Raw genomic sequence first — 20,695 nt, 5'->3', positions numbered from 1 at the left:
CTGTTCCTGTCTCCTCTTGAGATTGCATCTGTATTATTGAAGCAAGTGCAGATAGGTCTGATTCACTTATTTATAAATGTGCTGAGCCTGTATTTATGATGTATGTCAGCACAAATATTGAATTAAAATTGAATACATTTCCTTTATTTTTATTAGGTTTAGGGTATTGCTAAATATGGCCTTAATTAAATTAAATGAATACTTTTGGGAGTTTATAATAAAATATTTGAATTTTCAGTTTGAAGTAAATGTCAAATGTGGATATAGATGGATGAGACCCACCCAAAACAACACAGTGACTCTTTTCAAAGACTATGTATGTTAAAAAGACATTTATTTTCTGTAACTTGATATTATTCACGCCTAAAAGATTTTCTTATGTTTTTTTGCATTGATCTGTGCGTGGGCCCCTCAAGGGATATTGCAGTTTTTCAGTGCTGAAATTTTGATATACTGATAACAAGGGCCCTGTGTTCAGCACATTAACCAACAAATTGTACCTGTTCAATATGGCCAACCACATGTGGCCAACTTTTGCTTGATATGATTTCTTGGATTTGGCGATAGGATTTGGTCCCTATGTGGTCAGCTTTGGGCTTGGAAGTTTAATGGTCAGATTTTGTTGGATGAAGAAATAGTAACATAGTAACATAGTAAGTTGGGTTGAAAAAAGACAAACGGCCATCAAGTTCAACCATAATGCCTATATATAACCTGCCTAACTACTAGTTGATCCAGAGGAAGGCAAAAAACCCCATCTGAAGCCTCTCTAATTTGCCTGTACCTGAGGTTCTAAAGATTTAAAATGTATGTATCCAGAAAGCCCGAATTACAGGAAGATCATCTCCCATAGACTCTATTTTATCTTCAAATAATTCATATTTCTTTAAATAATTACCTTTTTCTATGTAGTAATAAAACAGTAGCTTGTAATTAATCCTAAATAAGATGTAATTAATCCTTACTTAAGGAAAACAATCCTATTTAGTTTATTTAATGTCTAAATTATTTTTTGTAGATGTAAAGTATGGTGATCTAATTTACAGAGATACCTCTTATCCAGAATACCCCAGGTCCAGAGCATTCTTGATAATAGATCATATACCTGTAGAACTGTAGAAGAATTGGTCAATGAAATGAATAAAGCACAAAGTCATAACATTCTGACAGAATTTGTAAGGCAGGCCCAAGTATAAAAATGTGATACTGTTCTTCCTCCTTCCCAACCAGTGAAATGTGTTGTGTTGGCCTCACTCAGGCCACACGGCCTGTCCAGTGTCAAGTGTCACTGAGGAGTTGCCTGGACTGTAATACTGAAGTGATGACTCTCGAGGTACTCAGAGAGGGACGGAATGCTCAAGGCCTGACAGTCAGTACATCTAGATATCACTTTCATAACAGCTGTGCCATAAATTTTAAAAATAGCTTTTGCTACTTCTTTTCTCCTTTCTATTTTAACTACTTAGAGTCTCACCTCCAAAAATACTGTCTCTGTATAACTAGGGAACATGCACTCCATGTCCAACTAAAAGAAGGTATAAATATACAGATGACTTTTGTTACCAGAAATCTCATGGCATAACAGATATGTTTCACTGGAAAGCACCATAAATATATGTTATTTTGTTTGCACTAATCTTCCACAAATTTGGCCAAATACTAATCCGAAGCTTAATCCTAATAATATAATGTGCTAATTGTTGAAATCATAAATGAAACAAAATCAGCATGAATCATGCAGAAATAAATCAGCAAGGCCCAATGTCATGCAGTCTATAGTCACATTATGTGCTTAAATTCAGCATACCCAATTTTTTATTTGGTGAAGGAATCTTCATGGCACAGGGCAGTAAAGACACAATCTCAGTAAAAATTACTTTACAGTATCTATGAGGCACTGACCCTTTGGCCAGTTTTCTATATATAATTAGAACTCAAATTAATAATATGGTTTTCTGCGCTGAGCATTTAAGGTAATAAAAGCAAAAGTGTGAAAGGTTTCTAAACTTAATAAACTTAAACTTAATAAAGTATGGTGTAGCACTCCAAAATGGTGAAAACTGTGAATTTTATTTGTGCCAAAGATTAGGCAACGTTTTGGGTAACCACCCTTTAGGTGGTTTTATTGTGAATTGTCGATTGCCCCATGGCAGTGGGGAGGAGCTTGCACCCAACACTACACAAAACGTGATATAGTGAAAACCAACTTTCTTTGAACTTTGTAAACTTGACTGTGTACCCATCTCAAGAGCCATTGGGGCAGCTTAAATACAACAGAATTCCATTGATAAGGCTGAGTTTTTAAAAAGAGTTTTGTACTAAAATTAGTTTAAAGGAGAACTAAGCCCTAAGTATAAATATGTCTAGAAATGCCATATTCTATATTCTAAAATGACTGCACTAGCCAAATGTTTCAGCATCTCTATAGTAGCAATGATATAGGTCTTTACAGTTGTCAAAAGAGCTCCCCATTCTGTTGGAACTGTCCAGGACAATGCACATGCTCAGTATGCTCTGAGCAGCTGTTGAGAAGCCGAGCTGAGGAGTCGTCACAAATTATCAAGCAGAAAATGAGGCTGGCCCATCATATAAACTTATGTTATATGACTGATTATTAAATTCAGAGAATGAATTGATAATCAGCTTTCTATTGTGACATTTATATTCTACATATACAGTATATTGTGTGTTGGCCCCCAAACTCAGTAACTGACAGTAGCTCGGAACATGTGCAGTTATTAATCAGGAGATCAGGGCATCTTTGGAGGCACAGATCTTCACTGCTAAAGGTTTGCCTTTGATAAGAAATACATTCTGTGTGTGCAGATTCACCCACAGGCCCCCCTGACGTGGATGGATTTGCTGGCACAGAAGCCCAAAACACAAGGCTTATGTCAGACAAAGGGGTCTGGCATAAGCAAGCTGAAAATCGCTTGCTGAAAATAGCGCCATCCACCTCCTACCTGTGCCTGCACCTGAATGAATGGAATATGCTCGGGTGCAGGCACATGTAGCCGATATCCGGCAAAAAACGTTAGACTTTGTACATGTGCCTGCACCCGAGCGTATTTCATTCATTCAGGTGCAGGCACAGGTGGGAGGCGGATGGCACTATTTTCGGCAAACGATTTTCAGCTTGCCGAAAATATATGCCAGGCGCCTCGTCTGACATTAGCCTAATGTACAACAATTTCTTTTGTTAAGCTTTAGTTTTCCTTTAAGGGCACTATTGCTCAAAGTATTTGAAGTATTTTAAAATGCAAGGTAAATTTCGGTATTGGTTTTCTTGCTAGAATCCAATCATTTTATCTTGTCACGTGGGAGCTTGTTGTAGTGGGTAAACTTGTACATGTACTGCCTATCTGGATCCAGGGTTAGACTGGGGGGTTGCCACCCCAGGGACCCACTGCTGACCGCCCAACCCCCAAGCACTCGTGTAATATAGTTACTTTCAGGTGCACCGGGGGAAGGAGAATGGCAGCCGTCAGCAGCTCCGGGCCAGGGCCCACCCCTGTCTGCATCTTTATCTGATAATTTGGAGCCAAAAGTAGTAATTTCCTAAACAGTACAGTTTGTACCTAATTTTAAAACTTCCTTGATAAATGCAGTACACGTATGGAACCTATTATTCAGAATGCTCGGGACCTGGGGTTTTCCGGATAAGGGGTCTTTCCATAATTTGGATCTCCTACCTTAAATCTACTAAAAAATGTATTTAAACTGTAATTAAAACCAATAGGATTGTTTTGGCTCCAATAAGGATTAATTCTATCTTAGTTGGGATCAGGTACAAGGTACTGTTTTATTATTACAGAGAAAAAGGAAACCATTTTTAAAAATGTGAATTATTTGATTAAAATGGAGTCTATGGGAGATGGCCCTTCCGTAATTTGAAACTTTCTGGATAATGGGTTTCCGGATAAGGGGTCCGATACCTGTACTACTGAACACTTGTTACTGGCATAAAAGGAATGGGTGCTTAAGATAACAGTGCTTTTTGTAACTGAACTTCTGTGCACTACTGGGAATACTGCAAGATAATAGGATTAGAAATACATCACTTGGGAGATGACTATTTTCTGAATAATAGTCTTGTTAGGGGCAGGGGCCACTGGTAATAAATTGAATTGCAGGTGGGAAGGCATGTGTGGTGCTTTGTTTTCCGAAGTCACCCGAAGTTTACTTTAGGAGGAAACTACATGTAACTTCAGAAAACAAAGTGCCGCTTATGCCTACCCTTCACTGATCCACTTTATTGCCAGTGGAAAGGCATTTCAGGGGGATTAGTTGCCCGCGGTAGCTGAGATTTAGTGCGTGCAACTAATCTCTCTATGGCCCTTAACAACCTTCTAGTAACCTGTATTTCCAGTTATACTGATATTCAATGGTAAACTGATCATCAATAGTAGGGGCCTGTATGGTTTGTTTCAGAGTGCTGGCTCCTCTTCTTTTCATCTATGCTCTGTAGGCAGGCAGAAAGAAGCGGACCTGCTCCCTTCCACTGCTCTGTGTAGCTCCAACAAACATGAACACAGGCCATTTTGGTCCGACTTCTGCTCTGTGTAGCTGCACTCAGGCCAAACCTTTGCCTCTCAGTGCAGCTACAAGGAGCTATGGAAGATAGTGGATCACCTTCTCTCCTCCTGCCTACAAAATATAGGCTGAAAGAAGCAGTAGCAGTAGTCTATGTGCGTTCAGCCTTAAAGGAGATGTAAATGTTACAAAAACAAATCATATATTTAGCCTCAGACTACTATTCTCTACACTTTACACTACCTTAATTTTTAATATAAGACTACTTTAATCCACCATTTCCAGCACTTCCCCCTGGTGTTTTGCAGTCACATGTGCCATGTTTGAAAGTCTTCAGAAGGAGCAGAAGCCCCCACCCTCCTGGAAAAAAAAAAGCCTGCTCATACACAGGCTGGCTTCTGCTGCCTCCAGGCATGCGAAGAAGGGCTCTCCACTCCCACAACTTGTTGGTGTAGTGAGAGACCTGAACAGGAAGTGGGGGCGGAGCTTCACTCTTAACAAGGAAGGAGTGGAATAGAGCAGAATGTAACTCAGCAACCAGGTAAGAAAGAACAGAGGGACAAAGGCAGGCAATCTGGGAAGCTGTTTAGAGTAATTTTATTAAAATTATTATTATTATTATTATTAACATTTATTTATAAAGCGCCAACATATTCCGCAGCGCTGTACAATAAGTGGGTTTCATACATTGGACATACAGAGTAACATATAAAGCAATCAATAACCAATACAAGAGGTGAATAGAAAAAAAAAGGTTTACTTATTCTTTAAACCACTGGATGCTATGGTAAATTTGACCAAAGCCGCCAGATAACTGCAATTCTAAACTGGAGAGCTACTGAACAAAAACCTAAATAATTCAAATAACACAAAAAATAAAGACCAATTGCAAATTGTTTCAGAATGTCACTGTCTTCTTCATACAGAAAATTAATTCAAAAGTGAAAAAAAATGGAAAACAGAGGAAAAATGGTCATAGGCCTTTTTGAAGATAAGGCTATTCCTTTTAGGGTTTTCAGGAAGGGGTAATAATAAATGTTGGATTCTATGCATTAATATGTTGTGTACTTTGGATTAATAATGATTATTAATGTTGAAAAATAGAGACTGAACTGTTTATTTGCATATATTTTACAATTATTTCTCTGCATTTGTGGATAATGTACTGGCATTAAACTTGTGATGCTCGGGTCAACAAGTCACTGACCCTCACAAACCTCAAAGTGATCTTCAACTCTTTTGCTAGAATCCCCCTTTTTTGCAGGTCCCTCTGTTGTTAAAATCTTTATCATGATTACATTAGGCAAAGAATCATTTAAAAAATCCTTTTCATGGTTTTAAATATAAAACTTTTTCATTTCTCTCAGAGCCCTGTCTCTTCACACAACCAACTTTCACTGCTTCCATTGTCTTAATTTCTTGCTGCCTCTTAACTCTGGAATTCCATTCCAGAATTACTTCATATTAAATTTTGTCTCAACCTCTTGAAAACAAAACGTGTGTCTTCAAGGATAAGTTGGTGCAGCTTTTTAATTAGCAATTATATTTATTACATTTTTTATATGCCCCAATATGTCCAATGCTGATCTCTTTTGTATGGCCCACCATTAAAGTTCGGTGTGTGCTCTACTATATAAAAAGAACCCAAATAATCAATATATTAGATCAATATATGTTCTAACACACAAAGTTCATTTCCAGCTTGCAATCAAGATTAACACTGCTTTTTGCTTTTGTGTGTATGTTAATAAAATTGATTTGAGTTTTATATAGTTATTTTATTTGGGACATTAGGCTAATTTTGGTTATTATGGTTAAGGTTCAGACCAAATCATGAGCCTATACCCTATGATAACCCTGCTCTCACTAGTACCTATCTTCTTATATGTATAAATGTGTATTTCATTAATAAATGCAATTTAAAAATGAATGTTCTAAAATAAAATATATAAAACTCAAATCATTTTATTAACATACATACATAAGAAAAAAACTAATTTACAACATGACAGTAACATAACAGATCTTTCTTTCCCCACTAGGGACTGGCATTCACCCTGGCACAATAGGAAGCTTAGTGGAAAGTTGCTTCTCTAACAAGGTAGGGCCTTAACTGCAGTATAATTTTCCTTCCCTTTGACTCCAATGCATTTTGGCTAAATTTGGCACAGTTTCGCTCATAACTAGACACAATCAGCTAAATTAAAATAAAATACAGATTAATCTCCACCCAGACCCTTTTGCTTATAGAGAGACAGTATGCACTGGAAGGTGCAGATCAGATGGGGATTATGTGGTTTGTCTAGAAATATAGTATACATATGTACTATATTAAATATAGTTTTTTTATATTAATTTTGAGTGGTGGAATGCAATTTAATTGGCTAGAGCATACACTGACCTTCATTTGAACATCTTCAACCCAGAGCAAGATAAAGGAAACTTAAATAAGAACAAGACAAGTAAAAAAAAAAATTGTATTGACTGGTTGCTTCCAAGGTCAAGGCCTTCTGTGCATGATTTTACTTACTAGATCTGCAGAATTCAACTTTGCTTTGCAATTCTTTTAGAAAACAGAACTTAAATCTTTTAATTTATAGCACTTTGCAGTTTTTGTTATTTAAGTCTTGGAACAACCCAGGCAGAGTTTAAAAATCACATTTTTTTTAATGCCACAAAATTCTGAAATTGAAAAATAACTATGTATATATGGCTTTCATCTTGTGTTTGGTACGATTAATGTAAAACTGGAGTTACATAATACAACAATATATATATATATATATAACAACTACAGGCCAAAGAATCCTTGGTGTAACATTTATAAAACAAATGTACGTTGTACAATACTACACTGGCAAGTGGAGACAAAAAACCAACACGCAATATTCATAAAAAATAAAATCTTTGCTTTAAGTGTATACTACAAAACTAGTATTTAATAATGTCAGTTTTCTTGTATGAGTTGTGTGCTAACAAAAGTACAAAGACACTATGCCCCCATGTGTGCTGAGAGCTACTTTAAGTAGCCCTATTTTCACCCTTGCTAAAAAGCCACCCAAACCTCTCTTGAAGTTATCTAAATATGTGCCAATATAACCACTTCGGTGAGAGAATTCCACAACTTTACTTAAGATGGAACCTTTTTTCTTCTGAATGGATGCCATTTAGTCTGATTAAGAATCTACTGGAGAATAAAACATAGAGTTTGCTGTATAGTCTCCTTATCTATTTATTTATAGATATAGGTAATCCAATCCAACTTTAGCAGTAAGTGGTAAACAATCCCAAATTGGCCCAGGGCTACAATTCAGAAAGAGGGCAATAGGGGGAATGCCTACACGCCCCCCCCCCCCCCCCCCACACACACACACTTGCCTTTCTTGAATTGGAGTGCAGAGACTAGTGAAAAATTGTCCTGTTTCACTGAGAAATTCACGAAATGGCAAAAATGTGCAGAACATATTGTCAATGGATGTTTATCGTGGCAAATTTTTCCAAACAAAGCAACTTTTTGGCAATACATTGGAATCTATAAGTGTTTTTGTGGCAAAAAAATCTTCCATCACTAGCAGAGGCACAATGCCTCAATTGCGACTTTTTTTGCACTTTGCTCCCTGTGTGTGGGGCATTGTAAATTACCCCTCTTGTGTCCCTGCACAGCCAGCAAGTTATGTTTTAAATCATATAAATGTTAAGTAACTTACCCAGAGGACTTCCCAAAAAGCAAGTTGAGAAATGATTTGTAATGTAAATATATATATATATATATATATATACATTGCTACAACTCATTCCTTGGTCTATTTTTAGGTATTACCAGAGATATAGTTAGTTAACAAATGTCATATAAAGAGAGCAGAAAAAAGAAGTAGAGAAGGGAAAATTGACAGAAAGTATTACGTTAGTTTGAGCAATACAATCTAAACTATTTTTAAAACTTTCTGATATGTCTTGACCTTCTTTTAGTTGCTCAATCTTAAAATAACATGAATGAAAAAAACTTTTAATAAAAGCTTTCCAATGCTTACTTTGGCTAAATCACTGCTGTTTTGCAGCTTACCAAGCATGATTTCTGGCATGACCATAACATCAAGGTTTCTGCTTATGTTCAGAATCACAATTATTGGACTGGAAAAAACAGGACACTGCTAACAGAGATGATACAAAGGTTATGGCTATTTTACAACTATTAGCTGTGATCAGTCTACTACTATTACTAGTAGTAGTAGTAAACAAGTGAAATCACCTTCACTGGTACAACCCAGTTAGTAAATCAGCCTTATAGCAGATTATTAGTACAGTTAGTTTGTGTTGTGGTAGACTGAAGAAGCAATAGCTAAAGGAGTGTTAAGCAGATGACTAGAAATTGGCATCTATCTATATATACAGATTGTGTTGATACAACATGCTTTGGCTGATCTTAGAATGCTCTGATCACTTGCTGTACAACTGAGCAGCTCAGTACTGTTTTTCTACCAAGCTATTAAAATGAAATTCATGTCTATCTACATATATCTATATTAAACCAGACTAATGTATTACAATGTGCGTGAAATGTATGGTATAAACAACCAAAACATCTTAAATTCCTTCAATTTATTGTCAAAAGCTTTTTCTTATGCAACTTTATATTTCATAATTTTAAGATGGGGTTTAGAGACAACAGTGTTTTTGTGAAATTGCTTGGAATTGTGCAAAGAAAATGCTTATCAGCATGTCTAATGCAGGTTTCAATACTGACTTTATTGATCGCACCATCATAACATTCCAGCTTTTACTTATATATTGGCTGTTGTGTAATTCTCAAAAATCAGTTACCCAGAAAAGATAAAACTGAAAAGAATGGAGAAAGAACAATGACAAGGACATTACCGTTTCCCCATGTCTAGTTGTCTGTCCAACAGAGCCATAAAGCACAGAATAGATTTCTTCATTGTGTATCTGGTGTGTAGCAAGACCATTGTTTTCCCTTTATAGCTCTTTGTAGTTGGCTGTCAGTATGATGTAGTGATTGAGAGGATGGTAAAAATAATGTGTTGGAAAACAAAGCTGCTAAATTGTCATTTTCTCTTGCTTCATGGCTAATTATTTATTTATATAGTCAGAGGGTATTTTATGCACTGGCCTGTGTTTGGTGGGTTGTATCCTAAAGCTAAAGGCATGCAGCATTACAAATGCCCCTATCAACCCTTTTGCCACTTCCCATTGTTTGGAACACATGCTGCCTATATCGCATGGAGAACAATTTCTTTCTTTTGCACTTTTGCTTTAAATCAATGAGTCCTTTTTAACTATTTCTATCTGTGTATCAGGCAACTGGGCTTACTGTCTTCCTTCATATTTTTAGTGTGACACAACCAACCATCCTCTACTTTATTTGCTTCTACTACCTACTTCTCTCATCTGCCATAACCTGCTTTATTTTCTACCTGGTGTTCTTCTAAACCTGTCATACGTATCATACCCTCCAGCTTCTACTGCTTGCCACCTCTCTTGATTTAGTTGGCTGCCTGCTGTTTAGCCCAGGATACATTAAAGTTGTTTAGCTGTTGCTGATAACTAGAGTTAGCACTATACTCTGCTCCATTTTCCATCTTAATGCCTTGTCATTGTTATATGTACATATCATTAGAAATATTGCAAAATTTAAGTATGACTTCAATGTTGTACTTGTAGATGCAAGGTATAATAAATTTCAGTAAAAATGTTTGATTCTTGGGCAATTCTGTGCAGATATATGGTCACCAACATATTAATCTGAAGTATTCGCATCAGGAAACATCTGTTTTAAAGGTTGTTTTGCATTTAGCTGGCAAAACTGAGATGATCTTCCTGGAGATTGTCAGTGATTTTAGAAAAAGGCTGTATGTTAGTTTAATAAATTATTCTGAGAGGCCTTTTTATTTTTCAGCATAAATATTGAAAATGTAGAAGTCTTGACCATCATTTGCACCAACACAGACACCAATTAGGAGTTAATCTTTATTCAGTCCTGCCGACACCATGGCTATGACACTCTTGTACTATAAACTCCCTTCATTAAAGAGAGCCTGGCCCCATTTATCTCGGTTATGCAATACATTCAGAATGATGAAAGCACATGTACTACTGGTTGCTACACAATAGCACTGTGTTTTACTTATGACTCATGAAAAAATCTGTTCTAATATAAATTTGTTGTGTTCAAAATAAAATCTCCAACAACATGCAGCCCACAACTACCACAAAGGAAATGCTGCATACATTGGTTGGAAATGAATGAGAACACAATTCACTGGACAAAATTGCAACATGATTGCAGAGCTATGTAACTGGGCAATGTCTCTAGTGCTGAGTAATGTTTCCAGAGTGACAAAGAACTATGTTACTTATCATGAAACGGGGCACTTGTGTATGTAGCTAGCCCAGAACAATGTTTTGGACAGAGAGCAATGTAACCAAGTAACAGCATAATTGAAACAACCATACAACTTCCTAACTGGGCCCAATTCAGTGTAACTGGATGCTGTATGATTTCTGTAAATGTGTGCAGAAAAACATATCTAGTATGTAAATGGCTTGTTGTGGATTAATCTAATAGGGTTCTGGAAAATCTCACAGAGCAAGTAATGTAACTAGGTGATAAATAACTGTGGCAAGCCATGAAGCTAGGAGGGGAGTAATATTCCTGGGAATGGTCACTATGGCAGTAATGCTGGGTCTTAAAATAAAAGTGACGGCAGCAAATTACATTTATATGAAACAAATCTATATCCAACTTGTATAGAAGGCAGTAGTTTTTCCCCTACTTGATTTGTACAAAAAACAATGTTTTATCCAACAGGTCAGATGTATTTAACATTGCATAGCATTTTTGCTTTATTCTAGAGTCTTTTTCACTGGGGTGATAACACATAAAAATCAGAAAATAAAATGTTTTGGAGGTCCATACAATAGTTTGGAATTCTATGTATTACATTAAGTTCTAATGCTGAAAGAACTATTGGAAATGTTTTTATGGCTAAAACATTCCCCTTGAACACTATGTGAAACGTTATTTCATTACTTTTTAAGCTGATATCACTGCCAGTATCTTTTAGCAAGAACCTGTCTATTACTGCTTAAGCAGGTATGGGCAAGAAATGCTACCTGTGACAAAAGACTTACATTACAAAACACAAATAAATTCTGTACTCTTTCAAATTGGTGTCAGTTTTGTACATGGTATAAAGAACAAAGTTAAATTTAATCTGTATCCTTTTATGTTTGCAGGCTGTGCATCTTGCCCAGGCAAGTTTCCAGATAGAGGCCTTTGGCTCCACATTTATCCTTGATCTGACACTAAACAAGTAAGTGTGTGGCTGTTTCCTTTCTTTATGTTTCCTGACATATTTTAATGACTCCTTACCAAGCACAATTTTGCATTTAACCTGGAATAGCCTCCTTCTTCCATTCTATTAATTCTTGAAATCAGCACAGTAGCCTAAAGCTCATACCCATTACCAACCAACACATGGGTAATGCATATTAATATTATTACAGGACCCATCTAATTTTAAGTAAAAGAATAATGTACTGCAACTACGTACTATAAATAGATAACACCCCATATAAGGTAATATAGATTTGAATACCAGAGTCCACATTAATAAATAGATTAAAAAAAACTCAATTAAAAGACAGGTGCATTGACTTCAATTAAATATTCTTAGCCAAACAGTTTTCTTTAAACAAAGAAAGTATTAACACCCCCTATAAATATGTCCAACTGTACCATGTTATTTTGGAAGGTGTATTAAGCCCTTTTAGTTCTGGACAGCCAGCTTCTAAAGTTTCAGCCATATGAAATGTAACTGATGAAGGTGTTTGGGACTTTAGTACGGGTAGAAGATTTGTTAGAGATGAAAGATTTGTATAGCAAGATGGAAAATATTAACTGTTTTCTCAAATAAAAGTACTTTTGGTATAAATCAGTTGCACAAGTGCTGTAGTGATAAATAGCCAGTTTTGCTGATTCGTGTATATTTGAACACATTGGACAAAAAATGTGGAAGTAGCAGGTGCCGAGTCAGCAAGACCTTTGCTTTCTGCAGTCGAAGCAAACACAGAAAATATGATTCTCTCTTTTCATACCATTCTTGCCTGCTTATCCAAGCTGGCTGCTTCCTGTAAATACACAATGGTTGGAACAGCCCCAGCACTCTCCTTGTAGCAAACATCTTGTGGCTGTGCATATTGATAACACACATATGTTATATACCTTTTTAACACATAATTAAGCATCTTTTTGCATTGCTGTAATTGTGGTGTATTACAGATGCCGTTTATCTATATTTATGATTTCAATAAGGGTAAAACATAACTGTGTATGGGTTTTATTCTAGCATTACAAATTAGAAAAAGCAATTACCATTCACAAATTTGCCAAATCCTGAATATTTAAATGAAATACTTTGGGATTTGCCATAGACATTCCTGTAAGCTATTAATTTGAAGAAAAGCAATACTAGATCCTATAGTAAAATAAAAGTACAGTTTTTTTCTATATATTCATATAATCAAAAAAAGGGGAGCCAAAATTAGTTTGTAGTGTAACCCCTATTTGGCTATGAAAACAGGCAATACCAGCTAGATTGGCTTTAGAGCATGGGGTACATAGGACTCTACACATCAGATGGGCTTTCACTATGTGGAAATATCCTTGGGGTGTGGTGCATAATGGCTTATTGGGGCCCTGTTGATCCCAGGCTCAGTGGACCTTCCACTTGAGTCAACAGATTCAGCCAAAGATTAGAATCCACCACTTTGCTAAACACTATATTACAGTGCAAAGGGAATGGTATACCTATGAACCAATAAGGCACAAATGCAAATGTTTTGATTTTTTGTGGGTTTTTTATAGGTTCATTTTGCATTACAATCCATTTTTATATTAAGTATCTTGATACAATGAAAAATCATTAATTATACTATGTTCTTAAAGGTCATGTAACAAATATATTTTCATATTCTGTTATTGCAACATTTAATAAAAAACAAACAGGACTGGGCAAGTAGTTGACACTACACAGGTGCTGATAAGGACTAAATATGGGGGCTGAGGTAGCTGTGGCTGAGTAAGGAAGGGTGGATTGGGACAGTAAGGCTGAAGTAGGACCATTGTACTTCCAAAATAAACATGGTGTGGAAACAAAATATGCAGTATATGAGTTAGTGGCGCTCTAGACATTTGTCAGAAGATGTCAACTCACTGTGTATTCATATCTTTTGCACTTATCTACTGAGAAATACTGACCTAGGCAAAAAAAACATTGGGATATTCCATTATAAAACAAATAAAAGAAAATAAAAGAAATCTAGTGGCAGCCACGTGTTAATATTGTGTATGTAACAAATAGGTAACAGTCATTTACTACTATTTACCTCAGGGAGCAAGTGCTAGAGCGTTAAGGGCCACAAGACCCTTAATGTTCTAGCACTTGCTCCCAGCATGAGGAGCAGAGTTCAGCATCAGGAGACACAACCAAGCCCTGTCCTTACCCCCTGCCATATTTAAAGAGTAAGCAGGAGGCAGAGACATTTGGCAGTACACCAAATGCAGGACACAGTGTGCAACTGATTTTTCTGCAGTTTGCACCCTGGCATCTGCAATGTAAGTTTCAAGTAGGTTGGTAAACACCACACCATACATCAAAACTTGCTAGTTTGCTTTTTTGTAAATGTGTTAAATTGCAGTAAGTAGAACAAATGCATACCTCATACTGACAGCAGAACTAATAGCAGGTTAACGCAGTATGTTTCCAAGCATGATAGGAGATTTACTTGACAGTGCAATACTCTTGGGCTGCTCTAGGGCTATGGTGGGGAAATTGTATAAAGAAAATGATGGTGACAGAAGTCCATTTGACAGAACACCTTGAATGTCTGTCCTGTGTCTTATTTATTGGGTGGACCTATCTGCTTTGCCATCTATGCTGACAGGTAGCCCTTTAATTTCACCCCATAGCACAAGCAGTAGTTTTAGGGTTCTGTACTCAGATCATTAGAAGGGGGGTTCATAGTTTCATAGTTACATAGGGTTGAAAAAGTCCATCAAGTTCAACCTTTCCAAGTAAACCCAGCACACAAAAACCTATACTGACCTATCTATACACTCACATACATAAACCATATATACTGTACCAACATCAACACTAACTGTAGATTTTAGTATCACAATAGTTTTTAATACTATACTTGTTTAAGGATTTGTATTATTTGAAATTTAAAAAATTACTTTATATTATTATTTACACATAATTCAGCAGGTTTGCATACTTACGTAACAATGTTGACAGACAAAAATATTAAATACGATATGCAGAAAATAATAGCTGATCTAATTTCCTTTGTCTCAGCATCTGTCATGGGTTAAGACAAATTGTTTATTGATGAGTCTGAAAAATTATGTTCTTTAATTATTGGCAAGAGAGTTTAAAAATGCAAATGCTGTAAAAAATGTCTCATTATCCTGAGCAGTTTTGCACAGTTTGTTGCTTTAAGTAAAACCATCTTTTTCTCTGTTGTATGTTAATGATCACAAAAATACCTCCCACAACAAAATGCTAAAGTAAGGTAATATGATATATTCCTATAGTGCTTGATATGCAGGATCAGACATGTATAACTAAATAATATACAGGTATGGGATCTGTTATCTGAAATGCTCCAGTAAAATTGTTAATGGCCCTGCCCTTGGCAATTTAGCTTCTAAGCTGGTAAATACTGTCCAGCTGACAACCCTAATTCCATGCCTTTGTTAAAAATCTTATACGAATGTAACTCTGTGGAAATGGAAGAATTATTACGCCTGCTGCTTTTTAGGTAGAGCAACATACAAATAGTAGTGTTAAAGAGTCTCCAAGCTAAATTATAGCTTAGACATCTTGGGTGCCAGTGGCTCCTATACAGGAACAATAAGTGGTACAGAGGATGGTTTTACTTGGGTAGTCCTTCCCCCCAGCACAACAAAATCTCACAGTCTGCCTCCAAATGGCATTCAGACACAAACATACACACACATTTGGAAGGTATCACCTGGGAATCTACCACACAGTACCAGTTACTCTTTGGAGTATACATCTGCCTTAACACCTACCTAAAGCTTCAGTGAGAGTATCTACTCCATTACTAACTTAACAACATAATTCACCTAATTTGCATGATATCTGGCCTTCCTTAGGGTCTCTGTTTTTTTCAGCAGCATCCACCCTCCTCTATGGAGTGGAGTACAAAAAGAAAAAAATATGGGATCCATTATCTATTATAGGCTAGGGAATGCCCATAACATCACTGGACCAGAGACCAGAGAGCCAAATGTGTTCTGTGTTGTTTAGTGGTTTAGAGATACATAGCACTTTGTGCTATGCATCTCTAAACCAATAAACAATGCAGAACGCATTTGGCTCTCCAGTGGATTGTTTTATTTTTACATGGTACTTATTGAAGTGGACCTGGCGAAACCTACACCACTGTTTGATTGAGCCCCTTCACTGAGTTTTACACTTTGTAGCACACAGGTTGTATTTTCTTTTGTCTAAATTTACAGAATGCATTAAGGGTTTATGAAAAAATGTTTGGTAGTTTTGTCATATAATGTATTTGAGCTCTGTACTACTCACTCCTCAAGAAAAATGTTAAAATAATGCTTTTCATGTTTGAGACAAGATAAGTGAATGATTGAAAAAATGCAAGGAAAGTTAGCAATCACTAGTGGGTGCTAAAAGTTAGGCACCCCCCGGTGACTGTATTCACTTACCATATACCTTATTCTGCTCCTATCAGCAGAAAACTGCACCTGCCCAGGGTTCTTCCAACAAACACCGCGGAGAGATCCTCTTCCTGCTTGTTTTTTCTTCGTGCAGGTGTGCATGCACAGATTGAAAGGCTGAACGAGCAGGAACAAGTCAAAAGGGTTGAGGAGACCGCCTCATACGTATGCAATGTTGAATGTATGTTGAATAAATAGCCAGTATTGACATCTCTCTTGCCTTAGTTTTCTTTTTTTTGCTTAAAGTTATAATTATGGAAAACATGTACATGTTCAATTACATCAGAATCTTACGCTTTTTGCATGAGGGTCTCAGGGATGGCTTATCCTTAAGAAATTAGGTTGACCTACAGATGTGGGGAAACAGCATACATAGAACTGCAGAGAAATTTCTCTGAGAAACATGAAGGTTACTCACGCTGGGAGCAGAGGCCCTACACCATCAGGCCATGCAGATGGTACAAGCAGGTGGAGATCTCCGTGCTGCCAGTGTAACAACATTAGTGTTTTGATAGTTTGCAAAAATTCTTCTGCTATCCCTGTGCAGGTGGTCTTTACTTTAAAGGTATATTTATTTTCTTTTTATATTAACCTGTGTTAATGATTTATTTCAACACAATGATCAGATTAGGCACTCGTGTTAATACATATGTATAATGTAGAGTTAACATTTCCAGCACTTTAACATTTTATCTCTTTATTTAAAATCAATAAATTTCATCCTCAAATCTGCTGCAATATGAAAAAAAATGTACTTTTTTTTTATCAGCAGTTAATACTAGCCCTTATTGTGATGTTTACTGACAGATGAGTTGTTAATGGTGTAAATAAAAATACATATGTAGATAGGGGATGTTCTTTTTTCCCATAAAAACAATCAACGCACCAGAGGCCACCCCTTTAGATTAGAGGAACAGAGCTTCCATTTGAAGCAGCGTAGGTGGTTTTTCACGGTGAGGGCAGTGAGGCTGTGGAATGCCCTTCCTAGGGATGCTGTGATGGCAGATTCTATTAATGCCCTTAAGAGGGGCCTAGATGAGTTCTTGAACAAGCATAGTATCCAAGGCTATTATGATACTAAAATCTACAGTTAGTATTGATGTTGGTATGGTTTATGTATGTGAGTGTATAGATAGGTCAGTATAACTTTGTGTGTGCTGGGTTTACTTGGAAGGGTTGAGCTTGATGGACTCTGGTCTTTTTTCAATCCTATGTAACTACAGTATACGACTATATGAGGCATAAAACTGGGGCTAGTGCCCGTTCCTGGCAACCATTATACACTGAATCAGTACTAATTTTCAAAAGATCCCTGTGCGCTGATGATGCTCCCTGTATGTAATACACCAAGCATATGCTGTAGTCATTAGACGTAAAACCATTATCTGTCTATAAGTGATACAACAAAGAATTATTTAAAAGTTACAAGAAGGGTTACTTACAGTATTTGTTTATGCTTGATTTTGCCATATTTTGAAACTTTAAAAATAGCTGTTTATTTAAGAGTAAAACGTATTGTTACAAACTAAGTTTAAAATTCAGTGGGGTGGAAAAAAAGCTTTACACAAAATGATTTTAAGTCCAGGATGAAAGTGCTGTTTATAGTGTAATAAAGAAAATTGTTGTATTAAAAAAGTGGTGTATGGTTGGGCACACTAATACCAACACCATATTATTATTAAACAGGTTTGAAGACCATTTATGTGTCCCTTTATTTGGCAATACTCAAATAATAATAACAATATTAACAAGTTTAAAATACAAAGGGCTTCCCCTTAATTAAAATGTACCATCTATGTAACCAATCCACACTCACCAGCACACCCTGGCCTTTCCACTCTGTTCCACCTGGTGCACAGTATTTAGAGAGACGTCGGCTCTCTCCACCACGATCCAAATAGCACAAAATACCGGCACAACAGGATTTGTTTTAGCGGGATAAACCCTGCTGATTTTAATAGTAGCAAACCATGTAACGTTTCGGGGGCATGCCCCTTCGTCAGACATGCCCCGAAACGTTACATGGTTTGCTACTATTAAAATCAGCAGGGTTTATCCCGCTAAAACAAATCCTGTTGTGCCGGTATTTTGTGCTATTTCCATCTATGTAACTGGCATACTGTGTGATTACTCTATGGGGGAGATTTACTAATCCACGAATCCGAATCCTGAATGGGAAAAAAACGGATTGGAAACGAACATTTTGCGACTTTTTTGTATTTTTTGCAATTTTTTTTTGTCGCCCTTGTGACTTTTTCGTGAATTGACGCAACTTTTTCGTCCCGTTACGACTTTTTCGCAAATTGTCGTGACTTTTTCGTATTGAGCGCTCGTAAACGGCGGCCAAACCTTTGCATGATTTTGGAAGCCTCCCATAGGACTCAATGGCACTCTGCAGCTCCAACCTGGCCCAAGGAAAGTCACGATACTGAAGCTTGAATGAATCCGAAACTTTCGTACTCTGCGCGACAGTACGATTATTTCGCGACGGCATTGAAAAAGTTGCGACAATTTGCGAAAAAGTCGTGATGGTGACGAAAATATCGCAAAAATACCGATCATAACGAAAAAAACGCATTCGGACGCTTTTCAGATGTTCATGGATTAGTAAATGTCCCCCTATGTCACAAAGTTTCTTAACATGCTTTTTAACTGAGCTATTGCACAATAATACCAACAACATGTTTACAACACTCCACCGAGGTTCCAATAAGTCCTCCTCTATGGCTAGGCATAGTCAAACTACAACTCATATGGAAGATATTGCCCACGTAGCAGGAATTTAAACCTATATAAAGGCTTAGAGAAGGGCTCATTTGAACTCCCGAGGAGTGTTGTGAACATGTTATTATTATTATTGTGCAATTGCTCACAGTTTAAAAGCATGTTAAAGGATACTGTCATGATTTTTATGGTGTACTTTTCTAAATTACACTGTTTACATAGCAAATAATTCCCTCTAAAAGTTTATTCTTGAACCAACAAAAATAATTTTTTTTTAGTTGTAATATTGGTGTGTAGGTGCCATCTCAGTGTATTGTGACTGATTCAGAAGGAACCAGCGCTACACATCAAAACAGCTTTCAGGTAACCTATTGGCGGACTTAGATTTCATACTAATCAGTGCTATTCTGATATCTACTGGGAGCTGCCATCTTGCTACCTTCCCATTGTTCTGCTGCTCGGCTGCTGGGAGGAGGGTGATATCACTCCAACTTGCAGTGCAGCAGGAAAGTGTGACTGAAGTTTATCAGAGCACTGGTCACGTGCCTGTGGCACCCTGGGAAATGAAGAATATGGCTAGCCCCATGAAAATGTCAAAATTAAATATAAAAAAAAAATCTATTTGTGTTTTTGAAAAATGGATTTCAATGCAGCATTCTGCTGGAAAAGCTCTATTAACTGATTCATCATTTTAAAAAAATCTAACATATTCCAGTTACATAGATGGTACATTTTTATTAAGGAGGACACCCATCATATTTTAAACTTGTTAATATTGTTATTATGTTTACATTTTGTACATTCTTTATAATGCTATTTTAAGTATTGTCCAATAAAGGGACACAATAAATGGTCTTCAAACCTGTTTTATAATAATATGGTGCTGATATTAGTGTGCCCAACAATATACCACTGTTCTATTTTTTAATTACCGTATATTTAAATCATTGTATTGAGCCTGATCTAATAACTCCGGCGCATTACTGTTTATCTTATTAACGGTCTTTGCGATCCAGGAACAATAGCAAAAAAGCCATCAAAATTAGCACCGAATCAGTAAATCAATAAAATGAATGAATTGAAACTCTATATTTACTTCAGGACAATAATACTGCATCTGCTTGACTGCCAATATGGATTTTGTGAAATGTGCTTTCATTTTTAAGAGCATATAATTTCCTCTTTGGTTTATTCAGTAAAATCATTTTGACTATTACATATATTATGTGCATGCATTTTGAACCACATTTAGGGGTATATTTATCATGCTGTGTAAAAAGTGGAGTGAAGCATTACAGTGAAGAAATAAAAAAAACTTGCATAGATAGCTGGTTTCCACCTTATTGTTGCAATAGAATGGTAGAGCTTGTGAAAAAAACCTTTTTTAAACCAGGCCAACCTACAAAAAACATTCAAGTAAATCACCAGTGGACCTGGATGGAGCTAAAATTAAAAAAGGACAGATAAAGCAATCTTAACAGAACTGTATAATATTAGGTTTTATATGCAGAATTAATATATACATTAACATATAAACAATTTGGCCGCTAAAGTCTTTAAAAGTTTAGGAACAAAGGATATGCTGCATTTGAGTAAAACTGTGCATACTAAATGGCAACAATATGTTGCAGCTAATGGAATTATTGT

At 36.4% G+C, this 20,695-nt stretch overlaps 1 protein-coding gene across 7 annotated transcripts in view; it reads left to right on the top strand.

Moving 5' to 3' along the window:
• adam23 (ADAM metallopeptidase domain 23) overlaps positions 1 to 20,695 on the top strand; it is a 106,039-nt gene that overhangs the window by 10,137 nt on the left and 75,207 nt on the right. For 6 of the 7 annotated variants that reach the window (XM_012970227.3, NM_001246206.1, XM_031892567.1 and 3 more), the window contains 1 exon segment: positions 11,788 to 11,864. In XM_012970227.3, the coding sequence (XP_012825681.2) occupies positions 11,788 to 11,864 (77 nt within the window). 7 annotated transcript variants of the gene reach the window in all.

This window comes from Xenopus tropicalis, chromosome 9 (genome assembly GCF_000004195.4).
Source record: "Xenopus tropicalis strain Nigerian chromosome 9, UCB_Xtro_10.0, whole genome shotgun sequence".
NCBI lineage: Eukaryota > Metazoa > Chordata > Amphibia > Anura > Pipidae > Xenopus > Xenopus tropicalis.
This window is presented reverse-complemented; position numbering and strand designations above follow the sequence as displayed.